The sequence below is a fragment of the Protomyctophum parallelum genome (assembly GCF_964188405.1).
Source record: "Protomyctophum parallelum genome assembly, chromosome: 4".
Lineage (NCBI taxonomy): Eukaryota > Metazoa > Chordata > Actinopteri > Myctophiformes > Myctophidae > Protomyctophum > Protomyctophum parallelum.
The window spans coordinates 35,034,442-35,053,720 of record NC_139700.1 but is presented as its reverse complement, the minus strand read 5'-3'; the positions used below and the strand labels follow the sequence as shown (position 1 = coordinate 35,053,720).

At 42.7% G+C, this 19,279-nt stretch overlaps 1 protein-coding gene across 3 annotated transcripts in view; it reads right to left on the bottom strand.

Moving 5' to 3' along the window:
* agbl1 (AGBL carboxypeptidase 1) overlaps positions 1–19,279 on the bottom strand; it is a 200,457-nt gene that overhangs the window by 131,585 nt on the left and 49,593 nt on the right. For all 3 annotated transcript variants that reach the window (XM_083762454.1, XM_083762455.1, XM_083762456.1), the window contains exon 8: positions 4,505–4,713. In XM_083762454.1, coding sequence (XP_083618580.1) covers positions 4,505–4,713 — 209 coding nt within the window. The remainder of the gene's footprint in view (positions 1–4,504; positions 4,714–19,279) is intronic.

Below are 19,279 nucleotides of genomic sequence, written 5' to 3'. Positions count from 1 at the left end.
ATACCACAGTGATCGGACTAATAACCGACGGTGATGAGAGGGACTATAGGAGGGAGATAGGTGCGATAACAACAACCTCTCACTTAACACCAATAAGACCAAATAAATCATTGTAGACTTTAGGAAGTCCAAAGGTATCCACACCCCCATTTCCATCAAAGGGTCATCTGTCGACATAGTTGATAACTTTAAATTCCTGGGCATACACATCACAGACACATTCACATGGTCACTCAACAACATCCTCAAGAAGGCACAGCAGCGACTGTACTTTCTGAGGCGCCTTAAAAATTTTGGCTTAAGTACAAAAGGACTAGTGAACTATTATCGCTGTATAATTGAAAGTGTCTTAACTGGCTGTATCACAGTATGGTACGGTAACACGACCGCTCAGGACTGCAATAGGTTGCAGAGGACCGTTAAAACAGCAGCTAAAATCATCGGCAGCACAGAATTACCCAGTCTCCATAACATCTACACCACTCGCTGTATGAAAAAAGCCCACAACATCATGGAAGACACCAGCCACCCCGCAAATACCCTGTTCAAACTACTCCCTTCCAAAAAGCGCTACCAGAGCATCAAATCTCGTACCACCCGTCTCAGTAACAGTTTTTACCCCCAGGCAGTCAGGCTGCTGAACAGCTGACCTTGAACTGTAATGCACTTTTTGTCACTTCACTTGCACTTTTCTTTTTCTGTTTTTTTGTTTTTTCTTGCACTATAGATGCTGTTTATGTCCTGTGTATGTAAGACTGAGAGTGCTCTGAGCAAAACAAATTTAATTGTATTTATACTCTGTATCTATGCACATGACAAATAAACCTGAACCTGAACCTGAACCTATCCCCTATATACTAGGACTCCTGTTGTGCAATATAATAGGTCTATGAAAACAACTCCAAAACAAGCAACTACTAGGCTATGTTTTACCACTTTTTTTGTTATATATAAAATAAAATAAAAGTCACGATGCAACAAGTTGCGAGCTTGTAGAGCTTGTAGATACAATCTTTCAAATTTTTGAATGCTTTTGAAACATTTTAACAACACACATCTTATGGGTGTCCCTGGGGGTATGTGGACAAATACTGTGGGGTCCTTGATATGAAGATGTTTGAGAACCACTTGTATTAGCCCAAATTAAGCAACTACGCTTTAGAAATGCAACCCACAACTACCAATAACTATGGCCCAATGAGCCAATTGATTGCCATAGCAAACCCAGACTAAGCTTGATTTGGCAAATGTCCAATTCCCAACACCTTGCCAGTGCACTGTCCAGAGTCAGTTTGCACAAATTAGCCACAGATTTACCACTGCCAGTCCCCCCTCCTATGCCCATACATGGGTATGCCCATAAATAGCCATATAAGTGAGAACATCAGGGAACTCCATATATGCGCACAAGAGGAACGAGGACAGACAGATATAGACATCTCCGTATATGGTCAAAGAAGGGACACAGGCAGACAGACAAGTACACAGTTCTCCATATGGGCCAAAAGTCACAGACAGGTATAGCAGGTACTCCGACGGGTAAAATGGGTATTGCATTCGTTCTCAACTTGCATCATTCCCGAGTAGGCTGGTGCCTGACGGTACAGGTCTAGTTTAGTAGGCTGGTGCCTGACGGTACAGGTCTAGTTTAGTAGACTGGTGCCTAACGGTACAGGTCTAGTTTAGTAGGCTGGTGCCTGACGGTACAGGTCTAGTTTAGTAGGCTGGTGCCTGACGGTACAGGTCTAGTTTAGTAGGCTGGTGCCTGACAGTACAGGTCTAGTTTAGTAGGCTGGTGCCTGACGGTACAGGTCTAGTTTAGTAGGCTGGTGCCTGACAGTACAGGTCTAGTTTAGTAGGCTGGTGCCTGACGGTACAGGTCTAGTTTAGTAGGCTGGTGCCTGACGGTACAGGTCTAGTTTAGTAGGCTGGTGCCTGACGGTACAGGTCTAGTTTAGTAGGCTGGTGCCTGGCGGTACAGGTCTAGTTTAGTAGGCTGGTGCCTGACGGTACAGGTCTAGTTTAGTAGGCTGGTGCCTGACGGTACAGGTCTAGTTTAGTAGGCTGGTGCCTGACAGTACAGGTCTAGTTTAGTAGGCTGGTGCCTGGCGGTACAGGTTTAGTTTAGTAGGCTGGTGTCTGACGGTACAGGTCTAGTTTAGTAGGCTGGTGCCTGACGGTACAGGTCTAGTTTAGTAGGCTGGTGCCTGACAGTACAGGTCTAGTTTAGTAGGCTGGTGCCTGACGGTACAGGTCTAGTTTAGTAGGCTGGTGCCTGACGGTACAGGTCTAGTTTTTATAAATCCCATAACATTAGGACAGGGTTGGATTAGTTTAGACCACGTTATCTCCAGGTGTGTACTCTTCTTTGGAAGTCCTAGAATCACTTATGGCTCGTACACACTGCGCGATATTTGCTCCGATTATGCTGTCAGGGCCAATTTTTGTCGCTCGCCGGCAAAACTTGCGATCTGACGCAAGATCGGGCTTTGAACGCTGAGGTTTTGCTCGCTGTGTGTGAAAGGCTCTGCGAGAAGCTATAGCGCCGATAAAAGTGCTCGCCGACGCCTTCCCGACCGTTTCTGAATATCTAGCAGGGTTGATATTGTATCACGGCATCCTGCATGTGCGTGAGATGTCAAAATGTATTGGAATAAAAAACAAATGATGTGTAGCCTATATCGGGTCTGGATCGCATCTTGGTGAACTCTTGCAGTGTGTGATGCCTAGTCTGCGACCAATCGTTTAGTGTGAAAGCCACAACGATATAATGACAGACGATTAAAAAAAAAGACTCCTGTGTGAAATACATAACGATCTGATGACTCGCCGACAACTTAAAAACTCCTAGAGTGTGTAGGGGCCTTTACAGGTTGAGGAAGAGTGTTAATCCTCTATTTTAAACCACTGAAAACTCCAACTGGAGAATATACAGTATGAGGCAGTCTGATAAATTATTAATTCGAGCTGCCAATAACCATATCAATGGTTCTATCACTAGAACACAGCCGCAACCTTCAGACTGGACGCTCCACAAGTACCAAACTCTTCTCCCTTCTGGCTCCAAAACTTTGGAATGACAATCAGAACTGCGGCCTCACTCCCTAACTTCTGCCGTAGTCTGAAAACCCACGTTTTCAGACTCCATCATGGCCCGTAGCACTTGCCCTTAAATAAGCACTTTATGTAGACTTAGATAGCACCATACCACCATACCATCAGCACTCTTCTCAGTAAAGAACACCAACCACAGCAGCCCTGTTCTGGGCATATCATAACGATAGAACATTATGCAAAAATAGGCCAACATTCGGCAAAAGAAAATAGCGCTGTATATCCAATTTACTCACAATGCTGAGCTTGTAGCTTGTAGATAGTAGAAGTGTAGGGCCAAAAATACAACAAAGTAATTATATTAAATGAACAGGATCAGAGGGGTGTTTACTGCTCTCAGGGTGCATGGGATGCAGTAAGCACTTTCGCTCTTTTTAAACTTTGAGAGCTGGACGACTCCAGGCAGCCTGACTCCAATATCCAACTCTACTTTCATCACCTCGCTCTGTGCCAGTGAATATGTGGCTACGTGAGCGTATATAACCACCAAGGTGCCGGCAGCCAGCTCCTGTGCTCCTTGAGTGATGCAACAACAACAAGCGTGAAACCATGATGTCCCAAAGATGGTGGCACCCTATCTGCATTACTGCAGCGTGCTCTGCAGTAACACAGGGAGGCCCAGGGAGCGGAAAGCCTTTCAACGCTGCCTAGAGAAGCTTACTACAGCACTCTTGACGTCAAGCTCCAGGTCACATACTGTACAGTAGCTACCTGGCATGTACAAGCTACACAGTTATTTCTGCTCAAAAACTATTGGGACTTGTTTTAGAACTGACCCTCCAGGTGTTTCCTGTTTTCTGGGACCTCCATCTTGTGCCTAAAAAGGGAGGGGTCTATATAGTTATTTTAATTTCAAATTAATTGACACTCAGCATCAACGGGTTGGATTGGGGGGGTCAAATCAACTAATCAAATGATTCCCGAGCGCGGCACGGCTGCAACTCGGCTCACTGCTTCAAGAGATGGGTCAAATTTATTAACGTGTGTGACAAATCGTACAACAGACAGACAGACAGACAGACAGACAGACAGACAGCAAAGAATTATGGTCATTGTAGTAATCAAGCAATCCAGTCAAGCCATAGAGTGAAATTTTCAAATTGTGCAACTGTAATGTACTACAAATGCTATTCACATTGAGTGACTGGAGTTTCTTCCAGCGGTGAAATGTCCCTTTAAAAGACTGCAAAGATACTACACTACTAAAATCACCTTTCAATATCACCACTTCAATACAATACAATTCAATACAATCCCAGTCAGTTCGTAAATATCTGGCCGCTTGTTTCTCTTGCTAAATCTGGCAACACTGACAATGACTGGTCACATTGCTTGGGGAGAAAAAGGGGTGAATAAAATAGAGAGGGAATGAAAAGGCTGCCATGTCTACCTGTGTAACTTCATACAGAAGGCCTATCCCTCCATGGGCCACCAGAGCGTGTCTGCCTGCAGTGCTGTTGGTCACCTCGTGGAGGCAGCGCAGCAATGCACAGCGGATCACGATGGCAACGTGTTCAGTGTCCTTACTGCTCCAGTCCTCGTAAAGTCGCAACAAACCAGGGACGTAGCCTTTAGACACTGCTGAGTGGACGTTAGCCTCTGTGGAAAGACAAAGAGAGAGAGAGAGAGAGAGAGAGAGAGAGAGAGAGAGACAGAGAGAGACAGAGAGACAGAGAGACAGAGAGACAGAGAGTGTGTGTGTGAGAGCAAATCTTCATACAGTTACAAGTCTGAAACTCACCTCAGCAAGTAGAGAGAGCAACAATGTGGGGCAGAGAGTAACTATACATATATGGGTGTTCTGGACAGCTTCGATGCTTACCTTGATATTTTGCACTCTTTTCTTTAAAGCTTTTTACGTTTATCATTATTCTGTTATCTATGCTGCTGCATTGTCTGAAGGAAACCAAACCTTATGTACTGTACACAAGCTGTAACAATAAAACACAACGTGAACATCAAAGCTGCCCATTCTCTCCTCATTTAAAACCACCCTCAACACCCACCTCTTCAGACTTGCATTATTGCTTGCCGTTACAATTTAGTAGAATTTGAATTAGTGGACCAAGGGCTACCTTTCCCAACCTGACCTTCAGAGAGTTATCCACGCCTTTATCTCATCGCGGCTCGATTATTGCAATGCGCTATATGTAGGCATGGACCAGTCCACTCTCAGACGTCTGCAGCTTGTCCAAAATGCCGCCGCGCGCCTACTCACTGGCACGAGGAGGCGTGATCATATCACTCCGGTTCTTGCCTCCCTCCACTGGCTTCCCGTTAAATTTAGAATTGATTTTAAGATTCTATTATTTGTTTTTAAATCCCTAAACGGTTTGGCCCCCCTGTATTTATCGGCACTCATGGTCCCTTACACCCCATCCAGGGCCCTGAGGTCAGCTGACCAGCGGCTCCTGACTGTGCCCAATTCCAATTACAGGTCCAGAGGTGACCGTGCCTTTTCGGTGGCCGGCCCCAAACTCTGGAACTGTCTGCCCCTTCATATTAAGTCTGCTCCCTCCTTAGAGACATTTAAGTCCTTACTCAAAACCCATTTCTTCTCCCTGGCTTTCAATGTTTGACCTAATTAACCTGTGTACTTTTGTGTTGCTTTGATTTTGTTTTACTATGTCACTTGTGTCATTTTTCCTGTACAGCACTTTGGTTGGCCTCCTGGTCTTTGAAAATGTGCTCTATAAATAAAATTTGATTTGATTTGATTTGATTTTAGTAGTTATTAACTAGTTAATAGTTTGAAGAACTAGTTTATATAAAGTTTATATAAATATCTACTAATAAGGAAAACTTTAAAGCGCAAATAACATGCATTTTAAAACTGCTTTTAATATTTAATATCATATTGTCTATGTCCCTCAAAGTTATTTCTAATGGTTTGAGCCTCCATCACCACTGGTCTTTCTGGACTTTGAAAGCAGTTTTAGCTGCAGTACCACAATGTCCTGAGGTGGTGGGGGTGCTGATATGCAGATAATTTAATATTTTAGTCATTATAATACTGATACTAGATAAAACCAGGCTTGTTTCCATTCCATGCCAGATTGGAAAATCAACAATGGCAGACATTGTAAACAAAGTGGAAATGCAAATTTGGAACTGAAGACTGAAGAATAGGAGGAATTATACAAAGTAGGGTGACATTGATGACATCACGATGAGGACAAAATCAGTTGAGCTGTTCCTGAGAGCAATTTCCATTAAAGCACCTATATGATATGAAAGCCTGATTGTTCAAAATCGGTTATTTGTGTGGAGAGAAAACACATACATATGGGAGCCGCACAAACACAAAAGAAATTGAAATTTTATGTTATCACTCAAACTGAGCCGTCTGGAGAATAGACGCCCCCGTTGTTGCGCTAAATAAACTAAATTAAACATATTATTGTCATTTATTTAATTATCTCTGCTCATATGGACAGTAGATGCTAGTGTATAATGAATGTCTTCTACAGGGGTCTGGGACCCCTAGCTGACAATTCACCATCAGTATTACAAAGCAAGTTTCAATTCAGCCCTTGTGTTCAACAGCAAAATGCGTGCACACGCACACGCACGCACACACACGCACACACGCACACACACACACAATTCCTCTGTGTGCCCTGCAGTGTGAAGTGGATTAATACAGTATAAAGAAACCAAAGCCCTCTCAACTAATCACATATGACCTTTTAACTATTGCGCACATACAACCTATCCACACATACTTGAACCCACGTACACACATTAATTAGGTACAGTATATCCACTTATTTAAATAGGCACCTGTGTCCGCTATGATAAATGGATTATTGGTTTACTGACAGACCTACAAATCCATTTGACCTTTACAAACACTTAAACACGCACACGCACACGCACACACACACACACACACACACACACACACACACACACACACAGCACCAATGTGTTGGCATAGTTATAAACTTATACTAACATACTGTACATGAAGCGAACCGTTTAATTATCTAGTACAGGGTTTTTTTCTTTTTTGTTTTTATGCAATTGTGAACAACTAGAATTTCGCGGCCGCTTCGCGGCCGCTCATCCTAGAGTTACGTTGCCGCGCACTATGGGAAGAAGGAAATTGCGGGAGTTGACTCCACATGTAGTAACGGATGGGTTATTAGTTATTATTATGTGTCCTTATTAGTGTAGTGTAGTGTAGTCAACACGTTATGGCTCATACACACTGCCCGGTATTTGCTCCGATTATGCTGCCGGGGAGCATTTTTGGCGCTGGCCGACAAAAACGCTGATCTGACGTTAAGCGGTGCCCAAAAGGTAGATCAGGATCTACCAGTATAGATCACAAAGGCTTTGCAGTTTGACATGGCCCTAAAAATATATATAATTTTAATATAAAAAACGATTTTTGCATCTGCCGCTTGAGATGACCTGAGATGACTTGATTGACATCAAAAAGGGCCTGTCAGCTCAAACACACAATGCAATACTTGTTGTTGCGTACAATCTTCAGTAGCAAAGTCAAATACCAAAAATAAAAACCCTACCATTTCCATTTCCCCCCTCTATTTACCATTCCATGTGCGTTTGTCTTATAGTTCTCTGGCCTCTGTACTACTGCCACCTACCGTCCATTTACTGTATTACACAGTGGGTGAAAGAAACACACCCCTTAAGACTAAACCCCACCCATCAGAGGTGTGGCGTCCAGAGGTACCTTTGACATGACATTTTGTGTGTGTGTGTGTGTGTGTGTGTGTGTGTGTGTGTGTGTGTGTGTGTGTGTGTGTGTGTGTGTGTGTGTGTGTGTGTGTGTTTCGATGTGCAGGGCGTTGCTGAAAATGAGCACCTGTGCTCAGCTACTTCCCTGGGTAAATAAAGAATAAAAAAATGAAAGGTACCTTTCAAAACCTATAGAAGTCAGCCTGGTACAGACGAACGGGACACCACTGTATGTAGCCTATGAAAGGCTCCTCAATTACATTTTGTAACTATTTTCAGCAATGGGATGATAGTTTTATTTGGTGGGTATATGGGCTGGTCGTTTTGAAAGTAGCTAAAACAAAGTGTGGGCAGCCCTGGTATAGATGCTTATAATTATATTCATTAATCCCTGTAGGCTACCCACATATTGGTAGCCTATATTAGCCCAATATTGTCGTTATGCATTTCACTTGAATAATGTTGTGTGCGCACGTGCGCCCCTCACACAGTCAGTGTGAGGGGTGGTCAGGAGATGTCTATGAACTCTGCGTTTAAAGGCTTGCAGGGGTTCAACGTTTTTGGCTGGGGACCCCCGGAAATGCTTTGGCCATGTCTCGCGACTTTGAGATATATTGCGGTAGTTTTTCAGATATATTGTTTGGAACCAAAGAGGTTGACGGACAGATGGAGATCACCAATCTTAGAACTAGAGGGGCTGTCAATTAATTTGTGACACGTTACTTTTGAATATCCAACGCAGGGCCCCCGCTGACGATTTGGTTGCCCTACTCGCATATTATTTGTGCTGCCCCCCCTCCACAGCTGCAATCAACTTTTGGCACGAATCCCACCAGAACCGTAGAAACCGTAGATAAGCTTTAGTCTGGCCACCTGCCAAGACCGTAGGCTACATTAAAAATGTCTTTATATTCTTTAATCCATGTTTTGATACGATCGAGTCGATAGCGGTCTCCCGTTAGCATCCCAGTGTAAAGTGAGACACTGGCCGGCGCCATTTTAAGATGCACGCGCATCGACTTAATGAATGTAATTTCTGGTCAAAACAAGGTTTTTCAACTGCCCACAGCCGGCGCTGTGATACTCGCGATCGGGTTTTTTCTGCACCCAGCGAGAGAACAACCGGTCAAGACACCACACACACACCATTACATCATCGTAACATCCGGTTTGGGTCTTCAAAATAAGGGTTGAAAGGGGGGAAACCTTGGCAATGTGCAATAAATAAATACATTAATCCTGGTGGGGGGATGGTTAGTATAAAAGCGCTCCATAAATTGCATGCATTGATTCCAGCTACTTTTGCTCCAGCTATGGGTTTGTTGCCTCTAGGTAGGCTACTGCAGCCACTGCACTAACAAACATAGCACTTCACCTCTGAAAAAGTGTGATACCACTTAAGCTTGTGAGTGTGTGATAGTCTGGTAGATGTGCGTGTGCGTACGTGCGTTCTTTAATCTGTATTGTGGTGATGTCTTGTTTTTAACTCTGATTTACTGACCTGTAGTACAACAAATGCACCTTTGATTACTTTGGTTACTACGAATAAAAAAAACCTTGAACTTGACCGTGTCGTTTGCATGTGTCCATGTGTTGTTCATGAATGTTTGATGGGCCCAAACCATTACTACAGCAGGGGGTCTTTAACGTTTGTAGATCTGATATTTTATGTTAGATTTATTGACATATGTTTGCTGTGAATATCCCCCCCAGAATAAGGAAACCCCCGTAGTTAGACCCATGTACAGTACTACAGTATGTACAACATCATTGAATTGAGTTTGGGCCGATTCATACTCCTATTTTACCGCTGTTTCGGCGCTGTAGTGCCGAAATGATTTCGGCTCGTCAGAAATTTTCAGTAGCACCGAAGAGCCGACTTTAGGACGGTACCCGCCCCCCCGAACCTCAAATGACGTCAAATTGTAGGCTTTACAGCGCCGAACCGACTTTTATTCGGCTCTAAAATAGGAGTATGAATCGGCCCTTAGAATCAGTTCCAACTGGGTTTGAAAACATGACAAATGCCACACAAAAAAAGAAGACAAATCCCATACCTGTTGGGAGAAATACAACAATGTGCGAACACAGCAGCAATATTTGTAAACTGTTGTGATAAAAGGACTACTATCTGTACCGAGTAGACCTCTGACCTACTGCAGATATAAACGCATTTTAAATCTGAGGGCTTTTCCCCTGTATACTATTTAAATAGTTTTGAGCTAAAAAAATGCTATCTGTCAACCAAGTGACTGCAAAAGATTGCTGCAATCTGTTTAAAAAAGATGTATACACATTGTATAAATGTTGCCTTCCCTGAAGAAGGCAACTTGTTGCCGAAACGTTGGAAAAAAATAATGTGATGGCATCGTGACTACAGCCTCTTTCCTTTTTCAGTCAAAGTTTTATCTCCTGCGGTCAGCACTACTGGTGTCAGCGCTCCTACCTTTTTGTTTGTTCGATTACACATTGTATGTAAACAACATCCATTTACACAAGGCTGTACCCCCTCCGACTGTAAATATTTTCCCCATTTTCAACAGTTTTTATTTATTTTAACACTTGCTTTGGCAATTTAAACATATTTTTTCTCATGCCAATAAAACTCATTTGAATTGAACAGCCAGCCGTTCCAGTATGTGTTGATGTATGTATCCCCAATCCCCATGCCACATATGGGATTGGCATAAATAATGGTCACTACAGGTATGCTGAAACTGCAATGTCTGTGTATCAATATAAGTTACTTGATTGCTCTGATTAGCTGGATCTTGTGAACACCTTTCCAATGTTTTGCCTACTCTAGCTGAGGAGTTTTATTAAGTGTTTTGATTGATTGATTGATTGATTGATTAGTTTATTGAACATAAATGTAAAAACAGCAACTGAGCACAGTCAGTCAAACACTCAGTTCAAAAGGGATAGCACCAAAACAAAAGTCATTGCTTTGTTTTGTTTCCATTTCCTATGCAATCAATTCATAGACATCCAATGAAAAATAACAACAATATTCAATATCATCAAAAACAACAAAAAAAATCTAAATTATTTCAGGGAGAAAAAAACTGTATGTATAGACTATAGAGTGGGGAAAAAGGAAGGGGGAAGGATAATTTCCTCTCCCTTGGGCCTGCTGAAAGGTGGATTGCCATGCCTGTTTTAAAATATATAAGTGATCTGCATTTTTTAAGGGAGGGGGTCAGGGCATTCCACGCCTGGGTGGCCGTGATGTAGAAGGAGAATTGACCCATATTTATTTTGAAAGTAGGTGGTACCAGATCGTTGTTCACCATCTGACTGACTAACTCCCGGAGTTTTTATGGGTGTTTTTTGTTTGCTTCAATGTTGTCATTTATGAAGTTATTTTTTGCTTTTGTGACCAAGTAGTTACAGGCAGTCACCACTGACGGGAATTATTATAACAGGTATATACAGTACATTTATTCTTAAGTCTTATTTAAATGTATATTTTAATTAGTAAGCTATTGTTGTTTTGTTGTTTTTGTCAAAAGCTCAACAATGCAAGTGTGTCTGTGTTGTTCTATGCTTGTAATAGAGGTGCAGCCCATGCTCCACATTATGATCTTAATCAGCAGAATAAACTATTTTATTTGTGTGAAACAACCCTGCAGACACACCCTTATCTAAGCTTCAAAACACCAAACAACAAGTTTGGTTTCTCATTAGTGTTTTTACTAGATAACTTCAAAAAGGAGCCAAGTTTAGACATTTACATGGCCACATGTAGGGGTCTGACCTTTCTTATCTTATCAGGTAAAAAAAAAAAAAAAAGGAAATAAAAGCTTGTATTTTATTTTATTAGAATATTGGTGTAATGTCTAACACATTTTCTTATGGGGTTCCCTGGCACAAAATCATTACACATATGGGTCTGTATAGCCAAATATATATCAATTTGGGGGTCCTTCGTCCTTGACATGAAAATGTTTGCGAACAACTGGGCAAGTGAACCAGATGTACTGTAGGTGTATACTAGCATTCTATTCAAGTGAGACATGCATCACACAACAAACCACCAGAATTCCCATCATGACTAGGCTTCAATAGGACATGAACCAAACAAATACAAAGAAAACAAAATAGGATTTGTGGGGAAGCGGGTCTTAAGTAATGTCATTTTTGTATGTTTCCAAAACAAATACAATATGCTACAAAGTTAGCTACCAAACAAACACTACCAGTTTGATTCTAAAACAGTTTTGTTGTGGCGTTTATGTCGCTGCAAAACATGTCTTAACAGCTCAAAGAGAGAGAGTAAAAACATGTTCATGTTGATGTTCCAGTTTATCAGTAAACACAGTTTCCCCCTTGATGTTTTCTGCAAATTGGCACTTTGACATAAAGCGGAGCACAGCATTGAATAAATCATAAAGAGCTTTATTAGAGCTCTCTAAATAGACCGTTCTGTTGCTCACACCATGGCTGGATACTACATAACTGTGTCGTGGACGTGCCTATATCTGCACTCTGTGCTCTCTATAACAGTGTTGATTTTGACAGCATTTTTTTATTTTGTTTTAGTCACAGTCTTTTGAATAAAATTTCATTTTGTTTTTGTCACAATTTAGTCGCGCCACGTTTGAAGCTTGTAGATCTGGTGTTTTTGATGCTTTTGTGTGTGCTTTTGTGTATAATCAGGTAGTGTGTTAATTTACAAAAAGTTCAAATGTGGATCAAGGTTTGAGGTTTCTTCCCAACAGCAACGATAAAGTATAGCCTATAGTATAGCAACAAACTAAAAAAAAAATAGGATTTAGAAGGCATTTGCAGAATCGACCTTGGGTCTTAACTCTTAATGCGTTAAAAAATAAAGTCGACACAAAATAAATTAGATTTGGAGGGGAGAGAGAGAGAGTGTGAAAAGACAAAAATAAAAGCGTTGGGAGGAATGGATACAAAGTAAAAGGAGAAGTAGAAGTTGAAGAAGTAAAAGGGAAGACGATAAATAGAAGAGACGAGAGGGGAGCACAAAGACAGACAGCGTGTACGTGTTAGTCGGAGAAACGGAGATAGCAGTAGGTTAATATCTCTCCTATATAGTGAGTCAGTTCCTGGAAATAAACACGTCTGGGTTACCGAGGCTAGTGTCTGTGAAACTGAATGAGTGTGTATGTGCACGTCTGAGTGAGAAGCACACAGACACAGGCAGAGCAAAGCATTCATTAATGCAGACAGCTAGCCTAAGCTAGACACACTGCATGCGTGCACACGCACACACACACACACACACACACGCACGCACGCACGCACGCACGCACGCACGCACGCACACACACACACACACACACACACACACACACACACACACACACACACACACACACACACACACACACACACACACACACACACACACACACACACACACACACACACACACACACACACACACACACACACACACACACACACACACACACACACACACACATTTTCAACAGGTGGTGAGCCCACAAGCAATTGGGATTGTGAAGTGCAATGCAACACTGACCCCTTTGGGCTAGATTAGCGAACTGCAACACTTGCACACTCATTATGCCATACATAGCTCAGTGATTCTCAACCTCTTTAATTTCACAGACCCCCATTTGATGTGCATGGTTAGGCCATGGCCCCCCATTAGATTTAGTCTCCGAGACACCAATCTAACCGACTCCCCGGTAAGCTCTGTGCGCCCTCATGTCTTCACCGATGTGTGCTCTGGGTTTGAAATCGGTTCTTCAGGCCCATATGTGGGATTAACGGTCGGATCAGTGGTTCTGGACAACCGCCCATCCAACAGATTGGACACTGGACACTGTGCTCGATGCCTCTGGGCATTGCATTGGCGACGTGTGCACTGAGTTGGAACTTGGAAGTCAGTCGGTGAGATATGTGAAGATGAACGCACACACACAGAAACTGTATTATTGTATTGTATTGTATTGTATTGTATTGTATTGTATTGTATTGTATTGTATTGTATTGTATTGTATTGTTATTATTATTATTTAGGGATTTAGTTGCAGCAGTTTGGTGGTAAAATAAGAAAACAAAAAAGGGGACAAAACATGAATAAAATGTTTACTGTGTCAGAGAGACTTGGAAACTTTTTTAAAGGGAGGCTGTTGAGACTTCCATCAGAAGTGTGTTGTTGTTGTTTTTGTGCCTTGCTCTCCATGTAATGTGGGTGTGTGACATTCAGTGACAGGTGACACGGCCTCACATCTTTTTAGCACACTCACTGTCAAACAAACTCCTGGCCTTTGAAAACACAGGAACAAAAACACTTTCATCAAGGCACCAGCTATAGTGAGACCATGCAAGTATTCTCCCCCGTATTTTTCCCCCTCAGTCACGTGCAGGTACAGTATAGCTCGCCTACTGTAAAGTTCCGTCGGTAGAGTGCTGTCCCTTGAATCTCAAAGTTCTAGATTTGATATATAGTAAGAGGTCGCGTGCACGCATCTGCCTGGGTGACGGCAGACTGCTGGGCGAGTGCTGGCGCTTTGGCATGGGGGGGTCAGATTAATTCTGTACTGGCTATATATGGAGCATATCTTGAGTGTACAGGGTTTGATGAGGTCAGATCAACATATGGAATGTCAGAACAGGAAGGACGGGTGGGGAAGGATCAACATATGGAATTTCAGAACAGGTCATGCTCCATATATGGAGATCTAAGGGTTTGAGGTTTGAGATCAGATGTAGAGTTGCTGGCCGGCTCCATATATGCAGATCTAGGTGATGATCCAGTCTTCCCCATGTATGGTTATCCAGGGTTAGATGAGGTCAGTGTCCTGATCTTCATATATGGAGATGGCCATATATGGTGGTGTGACATGTAACGAGGCGTGACCATAAATGGAGGCGTGATGTCACAAGGCGTGACCATATATGGAGGCGTGAGAGACTTACTGACGGATGGGAGATGCAGGTTTTCATAGTAAATGCAACCTACTGTCGCAATAAATGGTAAATTATATTATTATTATTACATTCACCCATTAATTCACACACCGATGGCGAAGGAATCCATGCAAGGCACCAACCTGCACATCGGAAGCAATTAGGGGTTCAGTGTCTTGCTCAAGGACACTTGACACTAAAGGCTCATACATAGTCTGGATTTACGGTGGTCACCCCACCACCGTAAATCCAGACTATGTATGAGCCTTTGAAGGCCTATTCATAGTCTGGATTTTCGGTGATGAGGTGACCACCGCTCCGGTGGTGAGCTGACCACCGGAGCTGAAATAACGTTGAGCGGTGGTGAGTAAAGGCCTATTCATAGTCTGGATTTTCGGTGGTGAGGTGACCACCGCTCCGGTGGTGAGCTGACCACCGGAGCTGAAATAACGTTGAGCGGTGGTGAGTAAAAACAGAGAGAAGGGCTGGAGCGGTGGCGGTGGTTTGCTCTTCACCGCGGCTCGTGACGTCATGTTGTAGTTCGGTGGTCACCTAACCACCGAAGATCCAGACTATGTATGAGCCTTCAAAACAGAGAGAAGGGCTGGAGCGGTGGCGGTGGTTTGCTCTTCACCGCGGCTCGTGACGTCATGTTGTAGTTCGGTGGTCACCTAACCACCGAAGATCCAGACTATGTATGAGCCTTCAAAACAGAGAGAAGGGCTGGAGCGGTGGCGGTGGTTTGCTCTGCACCGCGGCTCGTGACGTCATGTTGTAGTTCGGTGGTCACCACGCCACCGTAAATCCAGACTATGAATAGGCCTTTACTCTGGTGTCAAGTGTTCAGGATTGAACTAGGAACATTCCGTTTCACAAGTGGACGCTCTACCTCCTGAGCCATTGCCGCGCCATATACATATAGAGAAACACATTGTTGTGCTCTGCAACAATAACAATAATAATGAGACTTACTTTATCTTTGTGTGTGCATGCCTGCTAATAACATTTAAAATGGCAATATAATACTAATGGCAGACTGTGAGTCAATTAGTAAGAGAGGTGGCAGGGCAGCAGAGAAAAGGGAAGGGGGACATACTGTTGCTGTTTATGAGAGATATTCTTCATCCAGCCTGCTGGCTAGCAAAACAGCCAGAGTATTCCGTTAATGTAGGTTTTAATTTATGTTGAATTTAACACAATGCAATAAATAGAAGCAGATATTATGCCGCCCTCTGCGTATTAAATAATTAAAGTACTGGTCACGTAGACAGAACGCGAATATCCTCAGCATGTTATCGTAATCATAAATTAGACTGTTCAACATTCACAGTGTGCATTTTGCTACAGGCAACAATAATGGTAATATATTTAGTCCTGCAGTCTCTCTACGTCGTCCTCAGACGAGCCCTCCATCGTCGTCTCCAGTCATCTCGGTTCTCCATACATCTGGCCAGCTCCTTTGTGCTTTCCGCACCAGTATCTTTCTTTAGTACGTCCACGTAGGTAGGTGTGGGACGTCCTCTCGATCGATGCCCGTGTGTTGGTTCCCACAGTACAAGTTCTTGATGTCGGTGGCAGTGGCCAGCTAGTCTCATCCTCCTTACTGCTATCTTCTCTGTTACACTTGGTAATGCCCCGTACAGACGCTTGTTGGTGATGTGCTCATCCTGGTTGATGTTAAGTACCACACGTAACATTCTGGTGTAGCACCCGTCCAGGGATTTCTGTAGGGCTTGTGTAAGTGTCCAGCATTCACACCGTTAAGAGCTCGCCAGGCAAGTGCCTTCCTCACTTTAAGGTCCTTCTCTGTGGAGGACCATGTGCCCAGGAATTTGAAGTCACTGACCTCCTTTAGAACAGTACCTTCTATTGTCGTTAGGGGCAGATGTTCTTGGGGGATGTTATATATTATGACCTCAGTCTTCTTTGCATTTAGCCTGAGGCCAACTTTGGCGCACTCCAACTCCACTCTGGTCAGGAGAGCCTGTGCCTGCCTTACGTTGTCAGATAGCAGGCAGATGTCATCAGCGTAGTCCAGGTCTGTGAGGGTTTCTGCAGGGTGTCTCGTAGACCTTCTGGGTGAGATAGTGAAGCCGAGCTCTGGCTCCCTTCCATTAAAAGCTTGTTTCAGGGCATAGTCCAACACTATTATAAAAAGGAAGGGGGCTAGGGTGTCTCCCTGCAGCACTCCGGTTTGAATGCTGAACTCCTCGCTGTTACCATCCGGCGTTGTCAATATCAGTCCTATCAATAATCCATCATTTGCTTGTAAAAGATTTGACGCTACGTCAAATCTCCTTTTACAAGCAAATGATATTTGATCTTGAAGGAACTAATTAATTACATTTCCACCGTCAGCACTAAGATTTGTACACAAACCTAACTTTACAGTAACTATAAACTTCAGCTAACACAAGAAGTCTGTTTGAACCCATCACAACACATCATAATACATTCTTCTCCCTCCTGGCTCCCAAGCTGTGGAATAGAGTAAACAACCCCTTGCAGTCAGGAGACTGCATATTCGCTAATCTGATAGCTTTATTGTGTATTTATCCTTCTGATAATGGTGGGGCCTATGCACGTACGGTATATGCATTGTGATCGTCACTGTCAGGCTGAAACCTCGTTATTATGTCCAAAACAGTTACCTTAAAACGTTTACAAAAATAGCAAAAGCAGAAGCTGGACAAGCTTGAGGCACATTGCTTCGCACCATGTTTCAAGATGGTAGATCTGCTACGTTTGATGCTTTTGTGTGACGCTGAATAGTATGATCAAGTGGGGTGTTAATTTATGGAAAAACAAACAAACACCTAAATATACATATCTAAATATGTAGATAAGAGGTATCTGCAAGACAGTGACGATAATGTATTTCAGTGTCAATAAAGATATCAAAGTCACTCCCAATTTCCGTCCACAGTCTGAAAACTCAGACTCACCCACTAGCACTGTCTCCTTGTATCCCCCCTTGTCATCCTTTTGACAGATGTTAGTTATATTATGCAGTATTATGTTGGTTATTTAATCAGGTGTAATTTTAGTTGTTTTGCCTATTCATACTGTAAATGTTAAGAAAGTTATTTGTATAGCATGTTTTTTAGAGTTTGCCGTTTGCTTGCTATCCTAGTTTATGCATTGATCTCTCCGCTGCTTACTCCGATGTTTCGCTCTGGAAGAGTGTCTGCTTAAATGCCTAAATTGTAAACTGTGAATATGAAGCACCATCATCACCTAATCCCTGATTCTCCTCACATAGCAACGTCTCACCTCTAGATACAAAACCATTAGTTTTCATTTGTAAAAACCACCGAACTGAAAACCAACCTGGGATAGGAGGATATTGATGATGTACTTTTGATTAGTTAAGAAACCATTAAGGGAATAGAAGTTAAATACCAATTTGCAATTGAAAAATCTGATTAGAGTACTAGAATATGTTAGTTGAAATCAAATAATTGGCCATGGTCCTGGCCTGACACAGGGTGGCAGTGGAACCAGGTGGTAGAGCGACGAATTGGGAAGACGGAAGGCTCCCGGTTCAAACCTCAGCTCCCTCGGGGGTTAGTGTCCTTGTGACCTTGAGAAAAACCCAGGAATCCTAATAGAATCCTAATAGAACTGCTTCCCATGAGCAGGTTGGTGCCTTGCATGATTTCCTCCACCGTCAGTGTGGGAATGTGTCCATGAGTGGGTGAATGCAATTAATGTACAATTTGCATAATATTGTATATTTAGATCTGTATCTGTAGTATCAATGGGATTATTTTCTGAGTAATAAGATACTGTATAGAAATGGGAGGGTGCATGTGTTTTTCATTTTAGAATGATTTATCAGGAAGCCCTTAGGAAGGTAACTATAGCTCAATTCATTCTAAACAGAATGGCTGGATACTGTGTTAGACAAGAGATTTTGCCAGTGGGAATCCATCTGTGCCCCTGTGATAAGAATCAATTAACTTAAATAATTAGCCATGTGAGGGGCTAATTAGCAACGTTTGCCAAGAGAGTTCTACTGGGCTCACACTGTTGGTCACAACAAGACCTTCTACAACACCTATACAGTAATGGTCACCAGCTGTTACACATTAGAGATAACATTACACAAACTGTACTTTCCCACAGCAAAACACATTTCACATGACATTCTTTTAAAGGAAAATGTATTTAAAGTTCACGGCTGAGCTATTTTCACATTGTCACACAACAATGAATGATATGAAAGGCTGGGCAGTTGGATAAAATGTGACTGTTAGTAAAAAAAAAGGTCCTACTTTACTCAAGGTCTGACGCTATGCAACGCGTTGTGAGCTTATAGATCGGCTATTTTCACAGAGTGCCAGTCTACAAGCCTTTTTTTAAATGAAGGCAGCAGCATGAAGATACAAACACTCGTCACTTCTCACTTGTCACTGTGAGACAAGTTCACTAAAAAACTGTTGAGCTGGGTTCAACTTTTTTCAGCGATCCAATGACGCGCCAAACTGTCACTCAAGCATAGTTTTTGTTTCACCAGTTCCACTCCCAATCTCTCTCCATCCAG